We start from the raw sequence: 19,148 nt of genomic DNA on the forward strand, positions 1-19,148 counted from the left end.
AATCTGATGGCTATATGTAGTAGAAGAAGCCACGCATACAATCCACATATGTACCTAGGTATATATATACACACATTTACATACCTCTGTAGGCATCTCTGGCTGTGTATCTAGGTAAGGTATATGAAGCAGACGACGGACAGCCCACCGCTCATCCCACTTTCTGTTCTGTGCTGTTCCGTCTCGGTCCATTTCATTGGGCGTCCAAGCCAATTCGCGACCCCTCCTTCGATTCCTCCGTACGAGGCTGGTTTCTGCTGCCTCCAATCTACTTACTTTTTTACTTCGTAGTGTACACCTACCATTATCCTCGACCTACCCATCTATCACTACCTACGTTCCTAGTCCCGCGACTTGAAGAGCTTCTCTCTCCTCCTTCCCTCCTTTCTTTTCTCCCTTTTCTCTACCACTCTATTGAAAGTGCTCCATTCGTTCTCAGCACTTTCTCCTTCGCTACTACCCCACACCTATCACATTCCTTGCCCAACGAGCAAGGATATCTTGCAGCCATGGTACGTTTTCCCCAGCGCCGTGAACAACAGACGCCGAAATGATCCAGTTAGCTAACCCGGTGCAACCGGCAACCACCAGGCCGCCGCAACATCCAAGCAGCGCCTAGCGCTCGCCATCTGCGACTTCCTGTCGAGCTCGCTCACCGACGGGACCCTGTCCGCCGACGACAAGGACAGCATCGACGTCGCCATCAACTGCATCGCCGAGAGCTTCAAGGTCGACCCGGCCGACAAGACGGCCGTGAACGCCGCCATCGGCTCACAGAACCTCATGCAGATCTACGGCGTCTACGAGAAGCTCAAGTCTACCACGGCCGCTAAATCCTCCGCCTCGTCGTCGTCAACCTCCTCGAAACTCCCCACCGACGAAGAAAAGGCCCGCGCCGAGGACCTCAAAGCCCAGGGCAACAAGGCCATGACCTCCAAGGACTACGCCAACGCCATCGAGCTGTACTCGCAGGCCCTATCGCTTTACCCCGGCAACGCCATCTTCCTGTCCAACCGCGCCGCCGCCTACAGCGCCGCCCGCGACCACGAGAGCGCGCGCGCCGATGCCGAGGCCGCCGTCACCGCCGACCCCAAGTACACCAAGGGCTGGTCCCGTCTGGGCCTGGCCCGCTTCGCGCTGGGTGACGCCCGGGGCAGCATGGAGGCCTACCGCCAGGGCATCGAGTACGAAGGAAGCGGCGGCTCTGACGCCATGAAGAAGGGATTCGAGACGGCGAAGCGGCGCGTCGAGGAGGTCGAGGCCGAGGAGCGCGACAGCGGCAACCCCTTATCCCGCGGCGCCTCCGCCAACGTCAACGTCAACCCGGGGGCCGGCGCCAGCAGCGGCGGCATGCCTGACCTGAGCAGCCTGGCCGGCATGTTCGGCGGCAACGGCGGCGGTAACGGCGGCATGCCCGACCTCAGCTCCATCATGAACAATCCCATGTTCGCCAACATGGCCCAGAGCCTCATGTCGAACCCGGAGATGATGCAGAACCTGATGAGCAACCCCCGCCTGCGCGAGATGGCCGACCGCTTCAGCCAGGGCGGCGGCATGCCCGACATGTCCGCGTTGATGAACGACCCCAATATTGCCGAGATGGCCAGGAACATGATGGGAGGCGGTGGCCGCGGTGGTCCCCCGGGCTCCGGTGGGCAACAATGATAATCTTGGGTCAGTTGTATCTAATCACCTCATCAGTGGAAATTGGGAAACGATTGAAAAAAAAAAAAAAAAGGGAAAGAAACAACATGAGATTATGAAAGAATGCACGAATGAAAAGGGGAGTAGTGCTGTTGAAACCGGTCTTCGCGACCAATATGTGAGGAGCCAAAATGTCAGATCTGTGAGGCGTTCATCGGGGGATTATAGCGACAACAAACGGCACAAGGCAAAATGGTGCCATGCAGGCTTATCGGGCGTCTCCATTGACGAATCAATACCTTTGGAAGAAGGCCATTCCGGTAATAGTTATTAGATTACGCATGTTACGAGTCACGATGCTCGACGTTTCGATAGAACAAACCAAGGAATCAGTCTCTATTGCTGTTTGGACCATCTAAAACTTGCCACGCCCAAAAGTGCCTCGTTTATGCCGCATCTACTAAGACGTGACCGCTGTGCGCCAGAAGAGCCTGCGAGGCAAGACGAAATGATACCTCGGACACAATGTCTACACCCCCCTCGCATCACCCCTACCGGAAGTTTGTTTATCTACCTGAATTCTTTTTGCCACCGGTCTATACCTTGTATATCGTCCTTTTTGGATTCTTGTCTCCTTCTCTGCTCGTTCTTTTCTATCTCCTGTATTTTCTGTTTGGCCTGTTCGATTATTCATCATGTCGTGAGAGCCATCCCTTGAAATGCTGCTAAACCTTACCCTTGAGATAAGTAGAACAAATAGAATGAATCAAAGAAAAAGGGGGACGAGAATAGACGCCATACGAATAATCGGATTGAATAGATGCGAGACTCCTAACACCTCGCGATTCAAATTGCAGATAAGAAGGGTTAGGCGGATATAATATAATCACGAAGTTCTGGAAAGGAGCCAATATAGAAATAAAATCAAGCAGACTATGCGTGCGGAACAGTATTCGATGGAAGCTCCGGGGCATTCGTGGGCCGTTTGCTTTTGTTTTGTTGTTTCGCATTAGAGGTGTTGCGCCGTCCTTTTCCACGATATCGACCACGATGGCCTCGTCCGCGTGAGCCCCTTCCACGAGTCGTTTGCTGCGAGGCTTGACTCTTGACAATAGTTGAATCAGGCACCTCAGAGTTCACATCAGACTGCACTTCAGGTCTGGTTGCAACAGGTTTCTCATTAGGGGTTGGTGCTTGTGGTGGCAGCTGAGGGCTTGGTGTTAGTTGCAACGGTTGACTGGTAGCGCGTGCTGGGCTGCATTGAAGAGGAACTAGGGGCGGTTCTGGACAAGAAATAGATTGCAAGGTATTACGGCGAGGCCTAGGTCCTGGAGACTTCGAAGCAGTTGTTTCAATAACCACGTTGAGGCTGTCAGGTGATGCTGCTGCTGTGTTTGGTGGCGCTCGAGCATAATCAGGATGCGCCTCCCATTCTAGGCCAGAGTCGTTGCCCTCAATGTGTACTTTCGTAGGCGAAGCAGCCTCATCCTCGACATCCTCGGCCCAGCTGTTGTGAATCGGCGACGCTGGCATCGGCTTGGTTGCGCAAAGGGTACGTGGGGTGAACTCCGGTGCGCCGGGATTCAATCTTGAACCCTGCAAGTTAGAGATCAGTATCAGTCAAAAAATCAAGATTGATCATTTGACAGATCTACCTCTTTCTTGTGCGCCACCGGAGTATTCCCACCCTCGCCGCCAGCTACATCCGATCCACCTGTCTCTGATCCGCCTTCCTCCACTGTAGAGAGCGATACTAATGCCTCTGAACGACTGGCCTCACTCATTTCCTCGTCAGTTGCCTCATGCTTCTGCTCGGTAGGTTGTAAAGTTGTTTCGGCATCTTCTGTGCTTTCTTTTCGCTCTTTAGGCTTCACAAAGATCTGTTTGGACCAAAGTTCTGCATATTTGCCATTCTTAAGAACCAGTTCCTCGTGGCTGCCTTGCTCCACGACCTGGCCATTAGCCACAACGAAGATTATGTCAGCATTCATAACCGTTGAGAGGCGATGACTATAAGGTGTTAGTCTTGTTTAGAATCTCACGGCGTCGAAGTCCGATACTTACGCCACAATAAACGTTGTACGATTATCACATAGCGCGCGCAATCCTTCCTGAATCTTTTGTTCAGTGTCAGTATCAACAGCACTTGTCGCCTCATCTAGGAGGACGATCTCGGGATTTTTGAGTATAGCTCGAGCTATCGCGACTCGTTGCAGCTCCCCGCCAGACAATTTTCTGCCAATATTAGCGAGCGTACGGAGGAAGAACATCAATACAGCCCCTCGGCTATGTCGCATAACTTACACGCCACGTTCTCCAACTCGGGTTTTATATCCTTCAGTAAATCCCATGATCTGGTCATGTATGGCAGCTGCTTTACAGGCGCTGTAAACCTCTTCATCGGAAGCATCTAACCGGGCATATCTGACGTTGTTGATCACAGTATCGTCAAAGAGAATCGGAGACTGGGGCACAATCCCGATACAACGTCGTAAACTAGATGATACTGGTCAGCAAGGAGAGTTGGCAACTATACAGAAGCATCATATCTCAAAATTAAGGACGATTCTGCTTTGCGTTTTTCATACCTAGATAATGTGACGTCTCGGATATCCTGTCCATCGATTAGGATTGAACCACCGGTCACATCGTAGAAACGATCGAGAACCTTGAATATAGTCGACTTGCCAGCCCCCGTTGCCCCTACAAAAGCAACAGTGGTACCTGGTGGTGCAGACAGCTTTACGCCCTTCAAGATGTCCTTCTTCTTGTCGTAACTAAAGCTGACATTGCGAAATTCGACTTTTCCACCCTTTAGTTTCAAGGGCCGAGCACCAGGTTTGTCGACAACAGTTGGCTTTGTTAGCATCACCTCAAGGAGACGTTCGACTTGGACCAGGCTCTGACTAATATTTCGTCCCATTGTGGAGAAGAATTGAAGAGGCGATGTGAGCTGGCCCCAATATGTCAATAACATAACGAAATCACCAGGTGTGGCTTTTTTGTGAATGATCTGATAGACAGCCAAAAATGCGCCAGCAAGTAAGCCCGCAGTGAGAATCAGGTATTGGAATGCTTGCCCAACTAGGTATCCCAAGTAAATAGACTTATACGCCGTCACCTGGGACTTCACAGCTTTACTATACCGACCTTCTTCGTACGGAACTTGATTGAAGGCGCTCACAGTATACCAACCCTGGATACCAGCCTGACGAGTGTAGTGCTCTTCGAAATATCTACCATAATATTAGGATAGCCCATTGATGAGGAGCCGCATATTTACTTACGTGCTGACCACCTTCTTTCTCTTCTCCTTGAACCTTGAAATCAGCTGAGCTGCGGACTGAATGAATGCTAGGCCTGTAGCGATTGTGATGAAGCCCTCATAGGGACCGAATTTGACCGATAGGTAAGTAAAGGCCACGACCAGATCAATAACCATAGGGATTGCCTGGAAGCAGATCGATTCAAGTAGACTAGTGAGATGATACCCATTTGAAATAGCCACCTGAATGTCGGACGAGCTCTGGCTATCATGGAACTCGGATGACAAGTTCATAACATGAGAGTATGCCGCGACGCTCAGTGCCTCCTGGGAGTAATACTCAACCGGCATCCAGAGTAGGTTTCTGATCAGGGGGAGGCCTGCTTCAGACGAGAGGACTCGGAGAGCTGCAAATATCGTGACCTGAACCCAGGGGCTTTCTTTTGATGCGCCACCCAGTGAATCCAGTACAACACCGTACTGGCGAGGAATGAGGAAGTTGAGTCCATTGCCTGCGAGCAGGCATAGCCCTACGAGAACGACATGGATTTGCAAACGACGACTTCCTACTGGCCAAATGTAGGGGAAGAATACCATGAAACCCTTAACATATGCGATCCAGCTTCCTTCACTTTTTAAACGTTTCTCCATCTTTTCCCGGAGGAGACGCTGTTGACGCTCCCAGGGGGATTCGGGTTCTGTGGGAGAGTTGACTGTTTCCGTATTGGTCGCATCAGTGTTGGCAGCCTCGGAACTAGTCCCGTAGCCACTATCGGCTGATCCATTGCCATTGCTTGCTCTTTGGTCAGACTTGGGGATCAGCGGGGACCTTTCCTCATCAGAGCTATCTGTATCATTGCGACAGTGAGATGAGAAGTATATCAGGATGACACCAGTGATAATAACGAAACGGACAATGGACAAAGCAGCATCCAGGCGAATAAATGCCGGTAACTCAACTTCAGGATGGGCATCGAGACTAATGGTAGAAGCATCATTTGCGGCGAGAAATTGCGAAACAGCAATAGCAGGTTCAAACAAGGACGCCAGGACCCAGGAGCCATAGTACGGATACCAGACAATGTCTGCCGCATCCCCAAAGCTGTTTTGTTGCACTCCAAAGACAAGTACGCATGCAAGTAGGCCAATAATGGTAGATTGAGCAGGCCAGTGTGACCAGACCAGAATTTCAACAATTTTGAGCACAATCTGCACTCCATACAGACTGATGAACAGGAGCAAGAAATACCAGATGAGCTTGATTCTGACGGGCGGTGGTTTTAAGGAGGGGTTCTGCAGCGCACAAAGAACGACGGCTGACGAGGCAGCGAAGTAGATAAACACGGCAAGAGGGTAGACGTAATGCAGGATCGCTTCGGCGCGATGCAGTGTATTGTCCATGGTCTCGGTAGAAAGCAGCAGATCCATGGCTATATTACGAGGTTAAGCCAACGGGCGAGGACGCTCTCCGGTATCCAGTTTGTCGAGCTGCAGTCAAGGAAAGGCTGTGCAAGTGATGAATATCTCCTGGAAGGTCGGTCAGCTACATTGGCCTCAGTTGGTTCTCGAAGCGAAGCGAGTTAGATGGGCTCTTGAGCCGCAGAATGGGGGTCGAGGGACAAGAGACGGCAGCGTCAAGTACGTAGATGCTGGTGGCTGAGAGAGAAAGACGAAGAGGTGAGGAAAGGCAACAAGATGCAAGTGGGAACCACCAGGGTTCATAGTAGGCGGGCTAGGGTGATGCCAGTTGCTGAGGTGGATGCAAGCTCACACCCTATTTCTAAGCCTGGATGTAAGGGGCTCAGGGATCCGAGTCGGAATACAGATGGGAAGACGAAGTCTACCTATTAGGAGGATCAACTCGAAGCTATTGTCATGAAGGCATAGGATGCGCTTAGTCTCGACAAGGGACAGACGCGGAGATTAAAAAAAAAAAAAAAATCAAGAGAGACCAGTAGCAGAGCCCCAGACAGCCCACATACTATGTAGGTAAGGAAGCAGTGCAGGACACAAACGCAAGTCAAGGCAAGGAACAGGAACGGAAGTGTCTTGTGACTCGTCGTCTGGTATCGAGAAACCCTTCTTCTGACGACGATGTGGAAATAAGTCCTAGATAGGGGTAGGAGGGTGGAATACAACTTGGAAAGTGGAAAAAGGTAGAGAGGGAGTGATGGTGCCAGAGAAGATGATGATGATGACGATGATGCAAGGACGGACTTGGCCTGAGTAGGCACCTCCGACCTCCCACCTATGAAAAGCAGGCATTTTCGGCAAGCACTTGGATGTTTGTTCGGAAGCCACCAAAATGTAGAATGCGAGGGAGGTGCACTTTGCAAGGAACGAACGAGAGAGAGAAAGGGAGAGGGAAAGGGAAAGGGAGACCAGGGAGACTAGGAAGCCGCACCGACGATGGAAACCCCCGAGAACACGGATACGACAAGAGCGGCAGCAACAAGGACAACAAGGACAGCGGGAACAATGAGAACAACAATCAATGGCAACAACAGCAATGATAGCAGCAGCAACGGCAGAAAGCGCATCGACGACAATATTTGTTTGGTGCCAGCACAACAACTGTTGAGACCGAGAGGTGGCAGCTGTTGGTTTGGTTGCATTTGCAGGCGGCTCCAACGAGCAGCAAGCAGCAAGCAGCACTCTCCAGCTTGGGCACCGAATCTGATCTTAGAAGCCTAAGCATGTTGGTCATATGGCTGTCTATGCATTGCTGTTGGTAGGTAATAATGCCTCATGCTGACCATTGTCGTCGTCACCATCGTCGTCCTCGTTGTTCCTATGGCTGGAGGCCTTGTGAAACACAGGACTTCGTCTAGACGGCTTAGACCGGCAACCCTCTCGTTCATGCCGCCGTATCTGCCCACTCGCTCACTGTCTTACAACACAAACAAGGTAGAGAGCCCACACGCGCGCAAACACACATACCGTCTCCCTCTGTCGACGGTCAAGCAAAAAAGCTTCATCCACTTACTCGAACTCTTCATACATAGTCACCACACCCCAGTGACGTACGAAAACACCGATGCCTCGGGTGGTTGCTGTCCTCCGTCTTTAAGATGGGTGCAGTTGGGCTCACGTGTCAGCACCACAGGCTAACTCCACACAACCTTGAAGCCAGGCAACACTGGGCACTGGGCTCTGGGGCGATGTTCGCTATTTTAGCTTGACTACCTAGATTCCTTTGGTCAGCTTGTACATACATGTATAAGACGTATTTGTAGTTCGTTTATGCATAACCCCCAAAAAAGATGCGGCGTTTACCAGCTACGCCTGGCCTCAGCCCTATAACACGACAGCGTTCATGCATTGCTTCAAATGGGGGCCAAATTCAGAAAACATTCCGAAAATGCTTTGTATTTTCTCGACCACGCTTCGATGGAGAGAACGGTGAAAAAGAAACGGGGCGAAAGTAAACAGATGGGGCAGGCGACCAACCAGCTATTCGAAATCTCGGGGCGAGCTCGAGCTATGTATGTCCCGCGATCAGGGGTAGCTTCTTTTCGATGGATAGGTATGTATATATTTGCTAGGCAGAAGTTGATATCCTGTCCACAGCACGATCCCGGTTGTGTTTTTAGATTTGGCCTACGCACGATGGGCACAGCAGGAACAACAGTCGGTAGACAGCTAGGTCGCACGGCAGTATGATAAAAATGCGAGGTTCAACAGTGCAGGCAGAGAGAGATGAGACTTGGAGGTAGGTATGTAGATAAGTGGGCGTGTCCAAGACCAAACACAAACAAAGTGGTGGGAATCGAATCGGTAGCTCTAAGGTCTCCCTGGACCCGTGTGCTGCCGCCTTCTATAACTCCGTGTTGGAAAGTCAGGGCAACAACGGGAAAGGCCAAGCGAGGGTGGTAGTCCTTGTCCGAACATGGCCAGGCCAGAGTCCAAAGCGGTCAGCGAGAGCGGCCAACGGCAAACGGCTTGGTACAGTACTTATTTCGAATATGTTCCCGGGGAGGTAGACAATCGGCTGGCCAGACTTGACGCTAGGCCCTTCGCGGACCCTTCGCGCAAGCCGGTGGACACCACAAACCTCTTGGGACTCTCGGTGACTGGCCAGGGTTGATGGCTGATGGGAGGAGAGCCCACAGAACCGGGGGACCTAGCCAGGGACGGATACGTCGTTAGCCAATTCCGCCGCCATCATGGTCTGTTTGATAAGTGGTTATCTCCTTACATCACTTGTGCCATGTGACTCTCCCATACCGCCTGTTGTGCGAGTCGAGCATGAGATGTTGGGCAAACGAGACGACCACGTCGACGACGAGTGCCCCGGGATGCAAGGGCAAACAGCATCGTATCGAAGCTAGGGTCTGCAAAGAATGGACTCCGATCGGTACGCGCCGTAGTACTCAGCGTCAGACGAGACGCCATCCATCACCTAACTACATTTAATAGTATCACACTCACTCCCAAGGTACCACTACCATCGCCGCTGAGGCTGCGTAGACTATTGGTTCGTCTTACGATACATGGGGCTAGGTCGTGTCTTGGTACAACTACTGTTGCTTTTTCTCTTTTCTTTTCCTTCCTGCTGTTTTTGCTTTTTCCTATCTCGTCTTGCATCTTATATCCTTTTAGATCCCACCGTCAGTCAAGGCATCTCGTTCGTTACCTAAATCGTATATACCTGTACCTATTCGCCCATATGCACTACGTACCTACATGATCAATACAACAGCAGCTGAGCGATTGGGGAAGTGGATTGGCTAGGAAGTGAAAGTGTTGGGGCCATCCCGCATCGGTGTCTACGCAAATGGATGAGCAAACAAGGGGATCCCGGTTGGCCCCCTGCAGACCGTTGAACCTCAGGGGTCGGTCATTAGCGATCGGTCGGCAGCTAACTGCATCACACCTTACCAGTTCTTACTACGTCCACACTGGAGATACACATCAACAGTACACGATGAATTACTGTACTCTATTGTGTACGTGGTGTGTACAGCCGTCACGCCCGTCTTCACTGCATGCCTCTTTCCGTTTCCCTCCAACTGGTATCAATTGATCTTGCGCCAACGAGTAAGAGATGAAGCACACACGGTATCGGGACTATACATGGTGGATGGTTACGCATCACCCCTCCTCCCGGCCCTTCTTACCTACTCGTCGTATGTTACAAGAAGCAACCCATTCGCATTGCTACGCTTGCATGTGGCGCCGAATTCACAACCAGGGACCTCATTCTTTGAGCGCCAGTTTCGTCTGTAACATCTGATTTACCGGATGAGAACACTGAGTGATGGTGCCAGCACTAAACCACAGCGCGATGCTTCTTAGTGGAAGGAAACCTACTGCGCACAGCGCGCAGTACATTTACCAACAGTATGACTCCAGGCCGATGAAGTAGGCAGACAGGGCTGCTGGAATTGCTTCGACACCAAGCCCCACTAGCTCGGTACAGTCAAATATCTCCGGCGGCCATAGTTCGCGATCCGCAGCCTGGGCAGAGTGCAGGTGTTCGTGCGCTGCGGTTGCATTCGCATGTGCTTTATTCCCCGCGCAGTATCCGCGCCCCTGTCCCCTGGGAATGCGGCGGCCGACGGGATCATGGAACATGCGAACGGCCAGACCCGGTCGAATGGCCCACCAATGAAGTAAACGATATATGAGCGATCAACACGACGAATCTTTCCGATCCAGGCTGAAACGCAAAAGATCATCTACCACTAACAGCCCTTTTCGTTTCTCTCCACTAAACAGGCTCTCTCGGAAGCAGATAGACCTTGTAGTCATGGTTTCAGGGTTTCCGGAAACACGGAGAAGGGATTGGATCGTGCCACAACCGCAGACGTCCACCCACGCCACTCCGCCGGTTGTATGTCCGTATCCAATCAACCCCCTGATATAGGGTTCCGACCTTCCTCCGCGGAGCATCTGCATTGAGTGCAGTCACTGTCTGCATGAAGTACGCTCATCCTGGCTCCCACGCGGTTTCATGAAGCCTAACATGCATGCACTACCGTAACCTCGACCAGGTCGATTAATGCGTACAGTACCATATATCAACACTGCGCGTGTCGTCATTCCAAGAAACGTAAACCTATCGAGTGGTCGCACTCCTACATTCTAGCCGTCTAGCTTCTCATTGGAGTGCGTCGGCTTTCTCGGGTATGCTTCAGACATCACAAGCTATGATCGGCCAACACATGCATTGCTCGCTCGCTTCGTTAAAGCTGAGCTTATTTTCGATGACATCAGCTGGCGAGGCCTCCCTTATGCTAATCATATTATTACCACTCTGGACAGCCAAAGTTGATGCGATTGGCTAGAGTGAAAGCTCACCGCCTAGAGCCTCAAAGCCTTGCAGCTGCAAGTAATCCATCCATACAACACTACGCAAGTTCATTCAGCCCATGTGATATGAAACTAACCAATCAGCCCCCACGAAAATCCATTCTTACACCTGACAAGTAATCCCCATTACGGCTTTTACACGACATGCACCTCGCTGTAAATAGTGCCGGCGCTTCGCAGTCAGCATCGGAGCTACGAATCATGTGTATACAGCTTACAACCCTTAGAATCTACGTCTGATCATCAGCTTCGATAGTCGTATTGAAGTAGCATGTGCTCAAAAGAGGCCATCATGCCTTTTCAAACTTCACATAAGATTTTAGGTGGAGGTGATTGCCTCCAAAGCTCGCATTCGCAATCGTCTCTCAATAACTGACCAATCCTTTGCCTAGAATATTCAGATGACACACAAAGTTTCTCTTAAAAATCGCCGGAATAGTAAACACAAAAGAATTCAAGGATTCTCGAATATTGAAGCTGAAAGGATCCCATAGGACCTGTACCACTTGCACCTAATGAAATCAATAGATAAGCATCTACACTTCAATGAATGTGTAATCCGTAGCTAGTACTAGGGATTTCATTGCCAATGTAGCCGCTTTTCGAATTCAACGTTCGATTAAGAAAAAGGTATCACGCCTTTAAAAGACTAAGCGGTTATTAGTGAAGCCATCACGAAGAGGTATAATTACGTGATAAAAACTCCGAACTCCAAATCCATTGCTGACTCATACCCCCTATCCACACTACACCACTTCCATATGCACACCAATCCTTGGTATTCCTTTAGCCGCTGATGCAACGCCAAACAAGGTACTTAGCATTTTGGCCACTCAGAGCAAAGCATTTGACCTAATTGCAGGGTATAATTTCCTATATAGGATACAGTGTTGTCTTGGTGTTGGAACGGCGACCCGACGGCTATCATGAAACCGACATTAAAGTTGTGCCAGTGAAAATCTTATATACCTACGTGCTTCCTCAAACGTAATGGAATATGATAAGTGCAGACCACGATGGCCCCTCGCTCCATAATGACCGATTCTCGGAACCCAAGATTCTACCAGGTTGACTCAAAGGACAGTTGTATACCCACGATTCGAGTCGGATGACCGAACATCTGATTCAAGGACGCAGCAAACAGCTTAGCGTGATGATTCTTTCCACAATCAACTTACAATCAGTCGATCATCGGTGATCTACCTGATGATGCCATCTCTTGATTCTATAGGCTCGCTATATGAGAAGTGCAAATCTAGGTGGTGCGGCTGAGCTTCATAACGTAAGCTTCCTGTGAGTCATTCATATCATCCCTTCACTCACTTGATTGATTGATTCTGCCCTAGAATCCTTCATGTCGAATTTTTCCTTTGTTTCATAGGGAGCTGCGAGTCGTTAACGTAGCGTTGAGCCGATATGGCCATTTTGATAAGCTACATTCCCTTGACTTTGTCATTATCTAGAAGAAGAAGTAGGACGAAGAGAAGACAAGGGAGGAAAAGCGAGAATGTGACCTCTCGTATTAGCCTCGCTAATATAAATATAGTACGAGACCTATGGATATGAGCTGCTTGTGTGGAGCTACGTTTAGATTGCCCGTATTGAATACGTTTCGTCTTACATTGATGGCTTAGTTAATCTTGATGCTGCTGCCTAGGTTCCAAGTGACAAGAAAGAAGCCTTGATTAAAATTACCCTTTTTCCCTGTGGTTGATCAACTTAGCAAATCTTCGTACTTGATGGAGCATCTTCGAATTTTTGGTGATGTTCGAGATTCTATCCTCTATATATTAAGACAAGGCGCAAATAAATGCTATAGAATTCCCTATACGTCTATTTAGCTTTGAGACCCCCTAAAACTGCATAGGGGCTTGTGGCATATATATACTACCTAAGTAATTTAGATAGCATAACTTGATTTATCTATTATAATAACGACGCAGGATAATGAACTGCAAGAAGACAGGTCTTACGCCACTCTACGCTATTGTTATCTCATTATAGCATGCCCTGGAAGGGATGTGGTGTTGAGCTGAAGGGTAGAGACGGGTGAAGCTAGGAGAACAACCGTGCATGAGAATAGATTCGGGCTATACTTCGGACATGGTGCTAACGCAGCTCTTGTCTCGATGCGGGAATTCTGGAGACATGGCCGGGAGTTAGTATTCAGCCTGGGAAAGTCTACGTGTCAGGGGTTATAGTCACATATCCCCCCTAAGGGTGGTTATACTAGGCCTTCTTGCAGTATAGTGAAATGGAATGACCCCCATTGAGAGTTGGAAGGTTTAGGAACCAATATTAGATTGCCAACAGTGATTGGATTACTGCTCACTCCGTACCACTCACCTCTGACACCACGTGATGGTATTCAAGTTTTCAAAGTCACTGCGCAACTACTTACAGGAGTCGCCTCGTCTGAAAAGTGTTGCTAACATACAGTGCTTTCCAACAAGAGTTTCCCCTGTCTTCTATCAAATTGGCCATGAAATTATGCATTTCTTTAATAGTTTTCTGAAATTTGTAATAAAGTTTAGGAGCTTTAAAATCCATAAGAACATATCACCACCAAGATTCAAGTTAGTCAACTGATTGATGAGATATCATATACGAAGTGTGATATTCTGCCGATAAGTCGAATGGTCTAGTATGTGTTGGGAACTAGAGACAAACCGAAACTAGAAGTAAATAGGCAAAAGGAGTTTAAATCCCTGTCACGGAATAGATTAGGAGTGCATACTAAAGCGCCACGCTGTCCAAAAGATAGGAACGACGTTATCACGCCGAGACCCTGCACGTCTACACTCAACTATATGGTAATGTGACAATTTCATTCCTCACGTCTCAAACTTCACGCAGCATTGGAAACTTTACTGCATAGCCATACTTCTAGGCCGCTCAGGAAAGTAAGTATGGCATGATTTGGTGTTAGGGGCAATCTTGAAATCATCATCTCAAGTCGGTGTCTTCCTAGTTCTAGGTTGGACTTTGGTTCAGGAGCTCTACATAAAAACTGTTGTTAGAGCTAATTACTTACTATGTTGGTACATCGAGCAAGAGGGATAAGCGGTCTACGCTGGTCAGCTTGGTTATAGGGACCTTAAACAGAGTTGCTCTCTTCCTATAAGATATGCGTGTTCATTGCTGAAACAAACGAGGCAGCTAATACTCGAAGCAAACTACTGACCTCACATGAAGAAAAGCATTATAGCAAGGCAGCTTATATCATATGCTGCTCTTGTTGCTCTCGGCGGCCATAAAGTACTCCCCTAATAGCATGAAATAGCAAGTATATCAGGTAACAGATATACGCCTTGGCAGCATAGTTCATTGTGCGATATTAAATGCTTGGCAGCTCGGGGGTTTCGTCTAAGCCCTTCCTCGTGTCTCAAGGATAACCTGAACGACCCAAAGGTAAAATCCTCTCATGAGTCTTGTATTACCTATCTTGTGAGGCAAACGTGCCAAGATTTGGTAATCGTGAGAACTACTTCACAATTTCTACATTACTGATAGGTAAACAACCAATGCACATCCCTGGTGGTTCACCTGACTTGAGCTACCCATTCCTACAGGCTCACTTCCGTACACGGACAACTCCGTGATGAAAGCGCAAGGTACCCCGGACACTTGCTTCGCGATATTTCTCTTCAGTTGGTTAGCGTATATTTATATTTATATTACATAACCCTATGCGGCAGTGCCCCCAGTATTTAGCAGCGCTTGATCGTGAGCTCTGCCACCCTTACTCCCTACCATCCCAAATACTCTGCACCTACGAATACTCATTCTAATCCTACGGAAGAGAGGTAAAAGTCAGTGGGCACATGCCAAGGATCTAATTAGATAATAGTAGCGATTGCTAGGAGCTGCAAGCGCCGCTTACATGATATCCTTTTAGTAGTACCTGGTTGTCAATTCCAATCTCCGCTTTACGGCGTATGCAAACATGCGCCGCAAGCGCGCATTAGCGAGCTGCTGGGGTCCTCTGATGCTTCAAGCCCCTTAAAGATTGATCCAGGCCACCTACTATAAACTCGACCATGCCGTATCGAAGCTAATGCTTCTGCCCAACCTATGAGCCACTCTTTCACACCTTTATCCCCATACCTACTATGTATGGAGTATCCTCTGACAGGACCTATTGTTCCTGGTTTACCGCTGTAGACTAGATAGCCTAGACGCTATTGCCTATCCAGAAGCTTGCGATCTTTCGTCTGTTTCCTCAATACTGGGTACGATATTACATAAAATGGTTGGAATGTGTATGAAAACAAATTCGAGATTTGTAAAAGTGAGTTTTCTTGTCATACCAGGCGTCCTCTATTAATATACACATGTGGGTGGTACCTATTGGATATTAAGTAATCTTATCGAAATTGTTTGATAAGTCCTAGGGAATGAATATTGCATTGCGATGGCTGGATTCGATCATCTTGACCGGAGCCTCTTTCTAGGACTTGGCGGTCGGGTTCGTATAAATTTAAGTGGCGTTCCAGCCACATCCATAAAATGCGGTGGGGAATCGAGCCGGCCTGGTTGCCAGAAGATGCTACCGCGCTGAAACCTATGTAATTCAGCCCTATTTAGGCCAGATTAACAGACATCAACTTCTTTTTATCTTCTCTCACCTGTCTGCGTGAAGATCCACCATATCGCAAGTTCGCAAGCGGGGGGCCGGCGATGATACTATTAATACTGGTAATAATAGTGGCTAATGTAATGTATGTCAGCAGTAAGCGTGAGATCTGCGCACTAAACGTATGACAACAAGGCAGAAAAAGGTCTTGGCTAGTCCTAAGGGGACTTACCGAATGAGATGTCCAGCTTCAACATAAGCTGGGCCGAGAAAGGAAAGGTAAGAAGAAATGACCGGAAGCCTAGAATGATCAATCTGAAACGGCTTGCTCACTGATAATTCCTGGGCTACCCAATTCGACAAGAATTCTTTGGATTAGTAGTGTAATGCATTTTCGTCTTCGTTTCTAGCAGTGCTTCTGTCAAGTTCAATTTATGACGTCCATGGTTCAATCCATAAGAGTCGTATAACGCAGGAAAACCGCCAAGTCGACGAGAGGGCTTATACGTTGCCGATCCTGTAAACCTGAGTTGTTGATCAAGGAGGCAGCTACCCGCTGACAATTGGGTACGCACTTGTCCACCGACCACTACACGCTCGTTTACAACTTTTACGCCATGAATTCGCAGCCATCGCAGTTCGACTCTTACAAAGAGATCGTTGACCATACACAGCCGGGCTTGGAGTTGAGGACCGAACCGACGAAACCTTGGGCTCCAGCACCATATTATTCCCCTCCCGTTCAAGAGCCGACTGTTTGCGGAGTAAGACGGACAACCTTCTTACTATCTGTCGCGTTGGCCGTGGTTATCATCGTTGCTGCCGTGGGTGGTGGCGTTGGTGGCTCAATAGCTGTTAATAATGCGAAGAGGTGAGTTTGGCCATTACGAGGAGCTCAAATGACGACCAAAGAGTGTTTTCCTAACTGTGTCTTTACTATACAACAGCGCATGTAATAGCCATGTGGCTCCCGATAGCAATGTGGCTGCTGCAACGACGACAGTAACAGCCACGGTCACTGCGACAGGATCTCCAAGTTCAACAACAGGGATCATAGTTGTTCCCACTGGGATGGTAAAGCTGGATTGTCCAGGCGGCCTCGACAATGATATGGCAATAACATTAGGCGATAAGTCGTGGACGTTCAAGCCTACGTGCGACGTCGACTACTCCGGGGGGGACTTCGGTGCTGTCATCGCATACTCTTTCCACGATTGCTTACAAGCTTGCGCGGCACACAATAGCTTCAGTGGCAAGGACGAATGCACAGCAATCACGTATCGGACGGACCAGACCAAGTATATCCCGTCAAATTACGGGAATTGCTGGTTAAAAAGAGGGGACAATCCTACGGCCTACCTATCCAATACTGCTAGTACTGACCCCGTGGCGGGTGCTGTGTTAAAAAGTTCAACTTAAATCATATTCGGATTCATCAACGTTACTTCGAAGTGCCTATACTTTGAGAACACTTTGAGCGCCGATCCCTTCCATCACACGTGGCTCTCGGCTGGTTTCGGTGGGGTGGAAGCTATTGAAAAGTAATAGAGCGTTGTGGTGTACGATAATGGTGGAGGGTTGTTAGTTTGACCGGCTAGAAGATAGATTAAGTTTCACAGCGTGCATCATGAGATTACGACATCAACCATTGGTTGTAATTGTATATCGAAACTGGACATATTCATCATTTCTTAGTATAGCGATTTCAATGCATTTTCACCAATTTCTTCTACATCTGAATCCCTTCTCTCTCTGAATAGCTCTGACCGAGATCTCTAGTGTCGAGTACGCTATAGTGTGAGGGTGCTGAATGATGTTACTCGTTGTAAGAACCCTTTACGAGCTCTACTCTTATACCTAGGGTTCGGTCATAAACAAATTCTTCTTTGATCAATACCAATAGGGTAGTTTGATGGCTGGTTCCCTGATATCGCAGGAATGTAATTAAACAAATGGTTCGTGTCTTCAAATGCCGGAGAAGTTGGCCCTCGTGCAAAGTCAAAGCTGAGGCTGATTCCCATGTCATGTACTTCACCAAATTGCACCAGTTATAGTTGGGTAAGCGCGGGTGCTACAGAACTCTAAGTGAGGTAGTTTTCGCACGCGTACAGACGAACCTGCGGATCGCTAGCGACTACAGGCGCATTCTCTGGAATAATCCTCCTCATAAGATATGAATTCCCATATTGAAACGTAAGATTTTAGAGATTTCGCCCCCTTGCCTCGAGCCATCGTTCAGGAACATATCAGTTACATGAATGGTTCGAGAGCCAAACCGCTTATGAGTCTGGTTTGACGCTCATGATGAATAGTAGGCTAATCGACAGGGCTATCAAGCTAACAACTGTATAATCCATACAGGGTTCGTTCAACGACAAACACATTTATATCACATACAATGTATCAAAATACACTAGTTAACTGCTCTTCACGGTATGAAAAGCTTATTCCAGCGCCAAATCAACAACCCTAAAACCCACCAGAGGTTTGACTCGGCACCAATGTGACAAGCTCTTCATACAGTGAAATAACCCGGTAAGATTCGACGCTACATTGTAGTGTAATGAATATAAGGCAAGTAGTATTTATGAGCCAGGTATAACAAGAGCAGAGGTCGGGGCTTGGACTTGATGCTATTGATGATAATGATCTCCTAGGGCTGCAAAAATCCTTGGTGGCTTGACTTGAGTATCACCTTAGCCTCCACGAAACCTCCGGGACACTTTTAATCGGGTCTTAAGTATCCCCTAGCTTTGCTAACAGATCTACATACAAAAGCCTAGCTTTTGCCGGTGATCTATGCATATCTGGTATAGCATTAGGTACCTTTGGTATCAAAACCGCTACAATACATGTCTAATATGCTCTGATTGGCTATGTAGAATCTTGGCAGGTATCGGAGGCTTCGTGGAGGCTAAGGTGATATATACAACTAGTCTGCCAGCCTTGACCGCATAGGTCTCATTGGGTGGTATAATAAACTGAAGTCTATATAACTAATTTGCCATATTGCTTGTATATCTTTCGAAGATCATGAACAGCTTATAACAGCTTGCACTACCCCCGCTGGTAAACGCGAACTACATTTTCTGCTTGTAAACGTAAAACGAGAAGTATGCTGTTCTATCTTTGGTACTCCGCTTGCACGGACGACAAGATACATTCAGAAGTAAATATGAAGTTGTTGCCTCGAAAACCTTCTAAAAATGGCGTGTATTACTCACTATATACAACACTCAAGACTATACCCATATATAGGTGAACTCGGAGGACACTCTCTATTTAACTCGATGGTTAAATGAGAAGAAATCTTGCTATATAATGATAATTGAATACAACGCAACGCAG

General features: G+C 48.3%; 3 protein-coding genes across 3 annotated transcripts; 2 read left to right on the forward strand and 1 right to left on the reverse strand.

The window, feature by feature from the left end:
* Nucleotides 1–509: 509 nt before the first annotated feature.
* Nucleotides 510–1,665, forward strand: F5B22DRAFT_634785 (small glutamine-rich tetratricopeptide repeat-containing protein 2-like protein; the record flags this gene model as incomplete). Its single annotated transcript, XM_047977034.1, has 2 exons — nucleotides 510–512; nucleotides 592–1,665. 2 exons carry the CDS (start codon nucleotides 510–512, stop codon nucleotides 1,663–1,665), a joined length of 1,077 nt encoding a protein of 358 aa, XP_047833445.1.
* A 1,607-nt stretch (nucleotides 1,666–3,272) lies between these two features.
* Nucleotides 3,273–6,471, reverse strand: F5B22DRAFT_662571 (uncharacterized protein; the record flags this gene model as incomplete). Its single annotated transcript, XM_047980457.1, has 5 exons — nucleotides 4,932–6,471; nucleotides 4,233–4,880; nucleotides 3,949–4,140; nucleotides 3,709–3,879; nucleotides 3,273–3,654 (listed from the first exon to the last, which is right to left on the reverse strand). Exons 1-5 carry the CDS (start codon nucleotides 6,335–6,337, stop codon nucleotides 3,273–3,275), a joined length of 2,799 nt encoding a protein of 932 aa, XP_047833446.1. The 5' UTR covers nucleotides 6,338–6,471.
* A 9,528-nt stretch (nucleotides 6,472–15,999) lies between these two features.
* On the forward strand, nucleotides 16,000–17,532 carry F5B22DRAFT_596797 (uncharacterized protein). The gene is made up of 2 exons (XM_047974268.1): nucleotides 16,000–16,671; nucleotides 16,748–17,532. Exons 1-2 carry the CDS (start codon nucleotides 16,418–16,420, stop codon nucleotides 17,217–17,219), a joined length of 726 nt encoding a protein of 241 aa, XP_047833447.1. The 5' UTR covers nucleotides 16,000–16,417; the 3' UTR covers nucleotides 17,220–17,532.
* The last annotated feature ends 1,616 nt before the right edge of the window (nucleotides 17,533–19,148 follow it).

Source organism: Xylaria bambusicola, assembly GCF_022495145.1.
Source record: "Xylaria bambusicola strain CBS 139988 unplaced genomic scaffold F5B22scaffold_9, whole genome shotgun sequence".
Taxonomy (NCBI): Eukaryota; Fungi; Ascomycota; class Sordariomycetes; order Xylariales; family Xylariaceae; genus Xylaria; species Xylaria bambusicola.